This window comes from Typopeltis vanoorti, chromosome 6, assembly GCF_054136105.1.
Source record: "Typopeltis vanoorti isolate ZY-2024b chromosome 6, IOZ_Tvanoo_1.0, whole genome shotgun sequence".
Classification (NCBI taxonomy): Eukaryota; Metazoa; Arthropoda; class Arachnida; order Uropygi; family Thelyphonidae; genus Typopeltis; species Typopeltis vanoorti.
Window position 1 is genome coordinate 102625406 of NC_143554.1, and position 12525 is coordinate 102637930.

Consider the following 12525-nt stretch of genomic DNA (forward strand, 5'->3'; position numbering starts at 1 on the left):
CTAGCACTGTGTGTATTACCTATGGAAAGATGGATTGGAAAAGGTTTGCTGTCCACATTCGAAATTCCCATAAATTATCTTACTAACACATGTTGTGATGGTTATGCTCATCTCAGTTATATCTAATTTTTCAGATCTCATGGAGTGGATCAAAAGTCAGGGAATCGACATCGCCAGTCTGGATTTGGCAGCTCCTAGCGTCTTCAGTGCAAATTACCGACCCAATCCCTCACCCTTATTTCTGGAAATCCCTTCCGTGCCACTGGTGTCTGGATTCGCTTGTGCTATCCAACAGAAACTTGCCAACTTTGCCAAACTCTCTAACATCGGTAGACCAAAAGTGAAGACGGAACAACTGTTCGAAAGTGGGCTCCCTAAGATCAGCACTGAGAACGTTCCGTTTGGAGCGGGAGTGACGGTGTCCCGATTTGGCGACCGGGCAATTGTCAGGACGTTCAATGACGCGGATGCGATACGAAGGGATGTTTTCACTTCGGTTTTCAACAATTCGTACTTGCTTGACTTGCACTTAGTCATGCACGGCCATGACGTCTTTTATTTTGTTAAGGATAGTACATGGCGTGTGGCTGACGACCTCAATCAACTGCAGAGACTTGGTAACACTATCAACACCACCGTGCATGAGAGCAAAGTCGAAGACCAGAAGACGGGTCACCACGTTGACGTCCGAGTTCATGCTGAACATGCTATCTTGAATATTCGCTACGGTACATCTCCTCAGAAAGAACGTCAGAGGCTTCTTCGGCATGCCAAAAAGCACGCCGTGGGACAGCGATGGGCTCAGGAACGAGAGATAATTCTCACTAACCAAAGGGGATCTCAGACATGGAGCGAGAAAGAAAAGGAACACATCCTCAGCTCGAGCTCTGTGCCAGGATACCGAGGAGACTATTACCACGACGTTGATCTGTATCCTGAGCTTTCGGACGATCCGGCAAACATTGTCTTTCAGAAGACAACTCCCAGTCAACAAAGATGATGTGCTGTAATCCTGCTGACAGAGAGACACGTGAAGTCCCCAAGGCTTCAAAACTTTTTTAAAAAAATTAAAAAAGAAAGAAAAGTTTCCTACACATGTAGACCGCCAGGTGGAGCCACTCCTGTAAAGAGAAATATATTATACGGCTTTCTCGGCGCATCAGGTAATTTGAAAACTAATCTCATTTATCCTCTTGCTTCGACTACAGTAGCGTTCCAGTGGGAACCCACCACCATCCCTTATTTCCCAGAGCAAGACAGTCCAGAGCATGCTTCTAGCCGTATCCTCAACTACAGAAGCAAGTGGACAATCAGAATCACCTGACTAGAAGTGTGTTTCCTCTCGTTTTCCTCTTCTCGTGCCATATTGCCGCCATTACACCCCCCGCTGTTCTCCAGTACACCTCGAGGTACGACAGTGGCCTTCTGGAAACGTGAGCTTTATGAGGATTCTCCTGCGGAGACACTCAGTGTGCCGAGGACATCAAACCGAGTGATACATACCGTTAGTTGTTTTTTTACCTCGTTTTACAGTTTCTTAATGTGATATGAGGTTGTCCGTATACCGCTGGTGTCGTTTGTTGCTTTGAATGCTCTAGTCAAATATAAAAGATGATGTACGGCTTTGTACAAATTGTGTGTCCGTCTCCTTTTCTTGTTTATACACGACACGTCCTCTTTTTCTTTAGTCCCAAATGTCAACAGACTTTTCGACCCATCCATTCACACATCATTTCTTCTCGTCCATTTCGTGAATAATGAAATCCAAATGAAAAAAAAAAAAAAAAAAAGGATTCTCTAATTAACACGTATGAGAGGTGATCAAAACATCTGGAAATCATATATGATTTTATAAATAAAGTTTTTTATAAATGTATAATAAATGTAGAAATAATAAATATAATAAGCTGTGTTGAATATTATGTCTGAATAACTCATAAATATCATACGAGGATACTACAACTGATCGTTATACTTGGAAGCATTCAGTAAAAAATGTAAAAAAATGAATGACATGCAGAAATAAAACCTGAAGTATTTCATATATAAAAGAACAATTCCCAAACTTTTATTTATAGGTGGTCAATATGAGTATCATTGTTACTCTGTAGATGTCGCTATGGTAAATGATTTTTTCACACACCCACAGGACAAGGAATAGATAGCTACTCGGATGTTTTTTCCCGGATCATTAAAGTCGACTAGCATTGATGAGACAAACAATATTTACATATTGCTTTAGCAGAAATGTCTTACTGGAACTTTCTTTAATCAATTAGATATGTCTGACGGGCTTTATCCACACACACATACTCTGTCCATTGACCGATCTACCCTTGAATAAACAAGCATTCTCTGTAAAGTGATTATACCAAGAAAAAACTGAAAATCTCTAAACAATGATCAGAGAGTGATTTAAATGACCACAAAACACACTATGCCGTCTGTTTCTGAATCACCGTTGTAAGGACAATCAGGATGTGCAACAGGTGGCTAAAGTTGGAGTTACAATGATTCTTACGGATGCTAGAAATCTTGAGGATTTTTTTCCCTTCCGAATGCTATTAAGTTTCATTTCTGTGAATCTTTATATAAATATAAAACAAATGTCTTGGAGTGTAAAACATAGTTGAAATACTCCATATAGTCACCATAGACTTAAATCCATCATAATCTTCATATCAGTTTTTCATATTATCTTGAACGCTTTTCTAGTCTTTTTAACATTTAGACCAACACTTGCAAAGACCAAGATGATATCAACAGCACATGCAACTGTGTCATTTACCATTCCTTGACATACCGTCGGTTTTGAAAGTTTAGAAGACAATTCTGCATTTGTATTGCTGGATAAAGAGAATAATAAAGTGATACGAAATATTTCGGTAACTAAACGAAAGTCGAACGGCAGAAAGGCGTAGGCGTCTGTTTGCTGTTCATCATCGATATTTTTTACTGTAATTTCTGGCAACATCCACAATAGTGTATTATATCAGTCAAAAGTAAAGTAAGCGAAATTTTTGTTACATCTTTGAATCTTCCAAGCAACATTTTCAATATCTTCACTACCGAAGTGCTTTGCACGGTCTTTCGGTATTTAGAAGTGAAAGGTATGAAAATACAACGCGTAATTTGGTTTGATTTTAGATTGCCAGAAGGATACGAAACACGTTTATCTAAAATAACTGCTCTTTCAGCTTGCCCTTGAGTTCACTCGAATGACTAGAGCCGATGCGTTAGCATTTGATAATATGTTATATTGCTGATTAAACGCGTAGCTAGCAAAAATACTTGAAACATAAATGCTAATTTTATTGAAAAAAATATGGAGTTGTTTTTCTTTTTAAGTTCTCCAACAGTTCGATTGAAATCAAATAACTCCGGACTCTCTGGTTTGAACACTTTCAGCCAGGTGGTGTCACTTGACTTGATATAAGTACAGCACGAAATGCTAACAATCTATAGAATACAAACGGTGGGAAGAAAGATTTCTAAATTATTTAAAATTATTTTTTAAAATTACTTCTGATTCATCTGTATAAATACATAATTTAAATGATAGATATCAGACATGGATTTCATAAGATGGAGCAGGAGCGAAATTAGTTTAAACAGAAACCTAATAAATTCCTAGAGACTAGTTCTAGAAAAGCATTCAGTTGCGTGTCAATTAATGAAAGCACGCAGTGCTCTTGAAAACCTTCATAGACGTATCCAATACTTCATCATATAATCCAATATTCAATCATTATAATTACTTCAACAACCACTTTTCCACTCTTTGCAACAATAACACTAAGTACTAAGTAAAGAAGAAGAATGGGGGAAATATATATATATATATATATTTAAGGATACCAAGTAATTTTATAAACTTGTTTTTCTTTTTTTTACTCCTTCTCCCAAGTAAGCAAAACAGTTAAGCTTACGCCTGAACGTAGTTCAAGTCTAAAAGGCAGTGCAACACCAGGGCAACTCGTTGTAAAGGTGGGTAAAGCTATGATCACTATTCTTAGTATTTCCCATAATGTAAAACACATCTCACTAGAAGATGTATATACATTATGGGTTGGGGTCACTACCCAGACCGGTTTCAACCTTTTTTGAGGTCTCCTCAGTGAGTAGCTAGTGAGACCTCAAAAAAGGTTGAAGCCGGTCTGGGTAGTGACCCCACACACACACATACCCATAATGTATAACACAAGTTTATAAAATTACTTGGTATCCTTAATATATAGTATCCCCAAGGTAAAAAAATTTTCACATATATATATATATATATATATATATATATAGATAGATAGATAGATATATATACACCAAGCAATTTTATAAGCTAGGTTTTAATCCTTTTTCCCAAGTAAGCAAACAGACAAGTAAGTCAAGTTTGCGCCTGCACACAGTGCAAGTCTGAGACAACTCGTGGTTAAAATGGAGTAAGCTCCGATCACTTTCCTTAGTATTTTCCCCTAATGCAAAGCACATCCCCTTGATTTTATGCATTAAAGGCAAGGGCCACTACCCAGACCGGTTTCAACCTTTATTGAGGTCTCGTCGTGGGAGTCAGACCTAGAAAATGCCAAGGTTGATGCTATGCATTAAAGGCCCTTGCCTTTAATGCATAGCATCATAAATCTCCGCAAGGGGATGTGCTTGGGATTAGGGGAAAATACTAAGGAAAGTGATCGGAGCTTACCGCACCTTTACCACGAGTTGCCTCAGACTAGCACTATGTGCAGGCGCAAACCTGACTTACTTGTCTGTTTGCTTACTCGGGAAAAAGGGTTAAAACCTAGCTTATAAAATTACTTAGCATTTTTAGTATACTATATACCGGAGGTAAAAAACTTTCTACATATATTTAATGCTACTGTCATAAGTCATACAGAATACGACAAAAATAAAACAAAAATACATAGTCTTCTAAAATAACAGACAACACATCAGATTATAGATTGTGATCCCATTAACACATAAAAGAAAACAAAAAAGATAAAGACAAACAAAAAAATAAACAAAAAAAAGGGATGCTTAAGGGTCAAAGCTGTATAACTGAGAGGAGACCTCCACATAGCTTTTAAAGGAATGCGGAGAACCGACCAGGGCTTCTGACCTAATGTCCAATCCTCGCCTTCGCGTGGTGCCCCCTGTTGGGTATCTATTTGAATACTGAACGAACGAGGATGGGCTGGCAATTTGGGATTTAGCCGACCAAATTGTATTCTTATTGCTTAAACCAAAATGAAAAATGATGGTGCAACATGACAAAATTTCATGAAGGCTGGGGCGTCGACCGGTTAAACAAGGCCCCCGTTGTTTTCGCGAGGGCGAACAGCGAAAAGTCAGCTACTGGTACAAATCTGAAAACACACCACAACTCAACATCACCAGAGTTAAATATCGGTAGTATCAACATACGAAGCCTGAATGGCAAAGAAATGGGGCTAGCTGAGGAATTAGATAAGTACCAAATCGACATAATAGGGGTGACTGAAACAAAAAAGACAAAAACTGGTAACATCTTTCTGTGCAATAAATACAAAATGTTATATTCAGGTAATGACAATCAAGGAAAACAAGGATTAGCCATAGTATTCAACACAAAATACGAGGCTAATCTTCTTGAATGGCAGTCAATCTCAAGTAGAGTAATGTGGGCAAATATGAGAATGGGTAACTGGACAATGAGACTTATTTGTGCCTATGGTCCCACAGAAGGTTCTACTAAGGTAGAAGTGGAGGAATTTTTTGACGCTTTAGAAAAAGCAACTGACATAATGAAAAAGGAAAAGTTGGTCCTTGTTGGGGATCTAAATAGTAGCAGAGTAGGAAATGATTGTGAGACATACAAAAATATTTTGGGAAAATTTGGAGAAAAGAGCAAAGCTAATAATAATGACAAATATTTGTTGGATTTCTGCTCAGGACATGGACTGGTTATTACTAACACCATGTTCCAACATAAAAATGTGCACAAATTCACATGGAGAGAAGAGGCAAGGAATAAGAAAAGTCTCATTGACTATGTTATTATTGATAGTGATGTTTTCTCCCTGGTGCAGGACACCAGAGTGTACAGAGGATTTGAAATTGGAAGCAATCACTATTTAGTCTTGAGCAGGATAAAATTGAATTTCATATTGAAAAGAATACATGTAAGAAAGTTTTAAAGCGAATAAAAGTTGAGCAGTTCTCAGATGTGAATTGTAGACTAAAATATACAAAGATTATTACAGAAAAAATGAAAACATTTTGAGAATAGGAATCAAACCTTGGAGATTCAGTGACAAGCCTTGAAAAAACCCTGATTGATTCAGCAAGAGAGGCATGTGGTGAGGTTTTCTGCAAGGATAGAAAAATTAGAACTCCATGGTGGACACAGGAAGTTAAAGAGGCAGTGAAGGAAAAGAAGAAAGCATATCAAAAGTTCCTGGCAAATAAGTCAGCTTTTGCTCTTAGAGAATACAGAGACAAATGTAAGAAAGCTAAACAAAGTGTAAAACTAGCTAAACAAAAGTCATGGGAGGCTTTTTCAAGAACATAGAAAATAAATATCAAGAAGGTGGTAAGATATTCTGAAGGTTGTTGAAGAAGCTTAGAAATGGAGGAAAGACTGCTGTAAAAGGAGTTAGAGATGATAAAGGTGACATGAAAACAGGAGAAAAAGATATCCTTGAAGTATGGAGTAATTAATTCGAAAAATTGCTAAATGAAACAAGCAGCGATAGCACAATGGTAAAAAAAACACTCAACAGGCATACAGTCAGGAATACATATCCATACTTGAAGTAGAAAAAGCCATCAAAGGCTTGAAATGTGGAAAGGCAGCAGGAGTAGATGATATTCGACCAGAAATGCTGAAGTATGGTGGTATAAGAGTCTTACAGTGGCTGCACTGCATACTTCAGAAAGCCTGGACAGAGGGACGAATTCCTGATGATTGGAGTAGAGCTCTCGTAGTACCCATATATAAAAAGGGAAATAAAACTGAATGTGAGAATTACAGAGGTATTTCTCTACTGAGTGTTCCTGGTAAGATATATGCAAGTATACTTGAGAAGCGGTTGAGAAGAATGAGGAAGAAAAGCTTGGTGAAGAACAAGCTGGATTCAGGCCAAATAGAGGCTGTCGGGATCAGATCTTCACTTTACGACAAATAGTCGAGGAAAGCATGGGAATATAAAAAAGATCTGTATTTAAGTTTTGTCGATTTGGAAAAGGCATATGACAAGGTGCTAAGGAGAAGTTATTCAATACGCTACAGTTATATGGTGTTAATGGGGCATTATATCACGCAATACTTTGTCTTTATTTGAGTTGTAAGTCAGCAGTTAGAATTGAAGGAAGTACAGGAAGATGATTTAATGTTAAATCTGGTGTGAAACAAGGATGTACATTATCCCCTCTGTTTCATTATCTATATGGATCACATTATGAAGGAAAGTGGTATTAAACATGATATCAAAATTGGAGATGTTAATATCAGCTCTTTGCTTTATGTGGATGATGTTATACTTCTAAATAAATCAAGGCGGAACAGTAAATTAGCTGTATACAAGATAGTGTTCAAACCAGTTTTAACTTATGGATCTGAGAGCTGGGTGTCAGAAGTAAAACACTTGACCAAAGACTAGAGACCGCAGATATGAGAGTCCTGAGAAAGATTATAGGTGTGAACAGATGGTATCAATGGCAATAATATATTAAAAACGAGGATATTATGAAAGAACTTGACATTGTCAGCATCCAGGAATGCATTAGCAGAGCTAATGTCAGGTGGTGTGGTCATTTGAACACCTGAATGGGCGAAGAAAGATTAGCAAAACAAGTATTCTCTGCCAGGTTGGCAGAAAAACGACAGGAAGACCAAGATATATGTTGATTGATACGGTACAAAGTGCCTTAGACGATAGAAATATAAGATCTGATAACATTTGAGTCTTGGCAAGTAACAGACTGATTTGGAGGAAAATTATAGAGAGGAAGTTAGTAATGATGTAATTTTTTTCATGTAGTACTATTATATCCTGTACACCCCACTTGAGGGTACAAAGCAGGAATTTGATGATGATGATGATGATGAAGAAAAAAAAACGATTCACAAATTACTTTTAAAAAGTTACTCCTTCGGCACAAATAAATCAATAAGAAGCATAAATCACCCTGAATATATGCTACTATATGCCAATACCATCCTCCATTTTCTAGCGGGTGAGGTCATAGATAGTCCTACTTCAAAAAACTTATCAAACATTTCACAAAATCAATATCCTTCCCCTCGGCCGGAATTCTTTTTCCTCTGCAAAACAGTTGTTTCGTTTTTAAAACTATTTTCGAAAATCTCATCTTCAGTAATTCGGAAATTACGTTTGGCTTTCATATTATATCACTGTTTACTGATATATCTAACGAAGAGTTTTTGATCTTAATAAGTAAGGCTCACTTATTAAGCCAGACGACATTTGAAATTAATTCAAATTCACTTTTCATGCTGGTTATTTAACATGGAAAGAGAAAATATACAGACAACTAGACAGAACAGCAAATAAGCCCCGTGACCCAAACTAATGAGGATAAATTTTTGTTAATTTAAACAGCCAACATCTAAAATACACTTTGCTATAGGAAAATAAATAACTCTTTACCTTGACACGATAGTCACATGTCTCTCAAATAGTATTCTTTTATGTTTAAAATAGCTAAACCAAACTAAACCATCACCCCCCGCCACCCACAAAAATATGACATTCTTGAAATACTGGCACATAGGACTAGGCTGCTTATTATACGGCTCTGACCAATTATCTAAACGACAATTTTTAGCCAATTGTGAAATCCTGCAAAATGGAGAATACTGCATATTCTCCTTATTCTCTTCCCCTTTCCCTCCTTCGACATACTACATTACCACAAAATCCAAGATGCGTTTAAAAAGATCTTTCTCCTAAAGACAAACTTCATCATTTGACACTAGCAGTGAATAAAGAGTTTGATTGCCTGTCTGCAACTTAGCCTACTATGGACATACAGGAAGCACCATTAACATCCATATTGAAGGATATAAGAAATATGTATGCTACCATCATTATTGCAAATCAGGATTCATGTGTTGGGCCCTCCTTTACACAGGATTAAGTGGAAGAAAATTACGTTACTACAGAGAATCCTTTACAAGTCTGAGAGACTACTTTCGGAATCAACATCAGCGAAGCACTCCCTAAACCTTAACAAAGATGGCTGCATTAATTTACCAAAAATATGGGAGAAAGTTATTTAAGACCATCTTCAGTCTAATGGCTACAGATTGATTTAAACCCAGTTCTAGAGAGCGCTAAGATATCATGTTAATTCTTTTGTTCCTTACAATTGTGAATTCTTTCCACATGGATGATGCTGATTTGAAATCCAGCGAAATATCACCATCTTAATACAATAACATATTCTTTTTTTTTCTTGTAATGTTCTTAACTTTAGACTACATAAGAAACCGTAAATTTTCCTAATAGTAGGCGAATATACGGGCGCTTTTGGCTCTTTATTTTAGTAATTATAGTATAGTCTGTTTATTAGTGAAGAGGAAGGAAGGATTGAAGGTTAATCGTCCAGTTTAAATCCGATGATTGATACTAATACTTTTTGTGAATTTGGCATTACTTTAGCAAAAGCCATTTCGTCAAATAGACAAAAAGGAGACAATGTTAGCATCTTCTGTTATTAGGGAACTAGTTCGTTCATAGCGTACAAGAATGACCTGATCCGAGCCACTGTGTGACCACAGATGCGAGACCACTCGACACTTCTGCGCATGTCAGAAGGCGAATCCATTCCGATAATAGGGTAATCAATACGTTTCATGGGATGAGTTTATTATTATACGTCGGAAAATTAGATTTTCTTTTATGAAAATTCTAGTTTTTAAAGTGGTAACTATTTTGCTTGTACAACAGTTGGAAAACTTTACGTATAAAGCACGTGATTTCGCGTGTTGGTAACGAATTCGTACACGCTTTATTCCTTTCTTCCCTTCAATATAAACTGACTCTCTTCTTGGCACATTGTCAGCCGAGGGTCTTGCATCTGTGGTCGGACAGTAGGATGTACCTCCTCGGTTTATTTAAATTTAAGATAATTTAACTTTTTTATTTATAATTATATTGGGTGCTTTCGCAGAAGAAACTGATAATCATGCTAGAAAAACAGATCAGGCTAGGGATCTTGGAGTGTTAATATATAGGTTGAAGTTCAGGGTCCATGTCGCAAAGATTGCAAATACAACTTAAAAGATAATTGCAATGCTGAAACACACTTTGATATGTAAAGATAAGAATGCCATTTTGCCTCTTTAGAAGGCCTTGATAAGACATCACTTGGACTACTGTGCGCAGGTCTGGTCTCCTGGGTTCCGTTGTGATTCTGATACAGTGGAGAAAGTGCAAAGGAGAGTGTTGAAAATTATAACAGGATTGTGGAATACTGATTATGAAGACAGATTGAGAAACTGTATACTGCAGACATTAGCAAACAGGAGAAAGCGGGATGATATGATTGAGACTTACAAACTTCTGAAAGGGTCATACAAGGTTTATGAGGATAGAATTTTTTGTTTTATGGAGGGGGGAGAAAGGACGCGAGGACATCCATGGAAGTTTAGAATGAATGCTGTGAAGAAGGGGATTACAGCAAAATTTTTCTCTCATATAGTAGTGCGTAATCGGAATGAATTCCCATTGGATATTGTGTGTGCAAGTGTGGATGAATTCAAGAACAAGTATGACAGCTGCTGGATTTAATTCATAATTAAAATTTTATAAAATTTATTATTATTATTATTATTATTAGTCTCGTATATTAGTCCCATAAACTCAAGAAAATCGACCGTAGAAACCACACTATTTCACACATTAAATATATTTTTTTAGGGTTAGGGACTACGAGATGACGGCACTTGTTGAGCCGTCTCCCTTCACTGCGTGCCGCTTAATTAGTGATAGCCTTGGGCCATCTCTGATTGGCTGCCAGTGGAGATTGAACTGTCCACTTAGTCTCCAAAAAGTTAGATAGGGCGAAACGGCCTCGCCTACTCCGTATACGGGAATAAAAAGGCGTTAGCTGATTTATTATTATTATTATTATTATCTGAGACCTCCAGGGAGTCAAGGACTCATCGAGGGAGGCTATAAATCATCCAAACCAGCTATAATACCTTCCCTTACATTCATTCACACTAGATGCACTCACTATCCCTAAAGGCAAACAATTCCACTCACTCACTGCTCTCTGGAGAAAAACCTAGTTCTTACCCCTTTCTTGACTGCAAATAAATTTAACTTTCATGGATAACCCGTGTTCTCTCCCCACCTTCCATATAACAAAAAATTTCATCAGATAATATCCTATAACACCATTCAAAAGTTTATAGACCTCTATCATATCATATCACCAGTCTTTCCTCTCTTAACCGGAGTCTACAATCCACATACTCGCAATCTGTCTTCATAATCTAAATCCCATAATCCGGATATAATCCTTGTAAGGCGTCTTCGCACCCTTTCCACAGCTTCTTTATCCCCTTGGAACCTGTGAGACCAAATCTGCGCACAGTAATCCAGATGTGGTCTTATCAAAGCTTTATAAAGAAACAAAATGACTTCCTTATCCTTACATGTCAAAGTTCGCTTCAACATCGCAATTATCCTCTGAATTGTATTTGCAACTTTTGCTATGTGACCTTTGAACTTCAACTTCCTATCCAACAATACGCCAAGATCCCTTGCCTCCTCAATTTCTTAGCAAAACCCCGCTAATATATCATATGCCACTGGATCTCTAATCACGCCAAAGTGCATAACTTTACACTTATTAATATTAAACGGATAGTCATTTTCGTTAGCCCAAATTTCCAGCCTATTGAAATCATTTTGTAAGTGTTGTATATCAGTAGCATCCCTGATTGCCTTATCTTCGCATCATCGGCAAACAAATACACATCTGATGTTAGACCCTGCTTGATATCATGAATGTATACAGATTGAACAACAATGGCCCAAGGACTGAACCCTGAGGTACACCACTGGTCACCATTATCCATTAAATCTGGCAAATTACTGTTTGCCAGATTTAATGGATAATTAAATCTGGCAAATTACTACAGAATTACTACTACTGCAAATTACTACAGCTATCAAAAAGTGGTATACAAAAAACTGTATACCACTTTTTGATAGCTGTCTGTTAACCATTTCCTGATCCAAGTCAAGAGTTTATATTCAAATTCCATATTCTCCAGTTTATGCAAGAGTCTTTCGTGTGGTATCCCATCAAATGCCTTAGAAGAATTCAATATTATCATTTCTCCAACTCATATAAAATATGAGCAAATTGCTAAAAGGTGACCTTCCTTTAGTAAAACCATGTTGCTCCTTTGAAGAATATAGCTTGTTTTGCCTACTTGTTTGCCCATTTCTGTATGTGAGTTTTTACCAACTTCTCTAAAATTTTCACTACCACACTAGAGATACTGATAGG

General features: G+C 37.2%; 1 protein-coding gene across 1 annotated transcript in view; it reads left to right on the plus strand.

Annotated features, from left to right (window-relative positions):
* Nucleotides 1–1627, plus strand: part of LOC150105764 (teneurin-a-like) — a 400598-nt gene extending 398971 nt beyond the window's left edge. The window contains exon 26 of the mRNA XM_090394550.1: nt 135–1627. Within this exon, the coding sequence (XP_090250676.1) occupies nt 135–1000 (866 nt within the window). The 3' untranslated portion in view covers nt 1001–1627. The remainder of the gene's footprint in view (nt 1–134) is intronic.
* The last annotated feature ends 10898 nt before the right edge of the window (nt 1628–12525 follow it).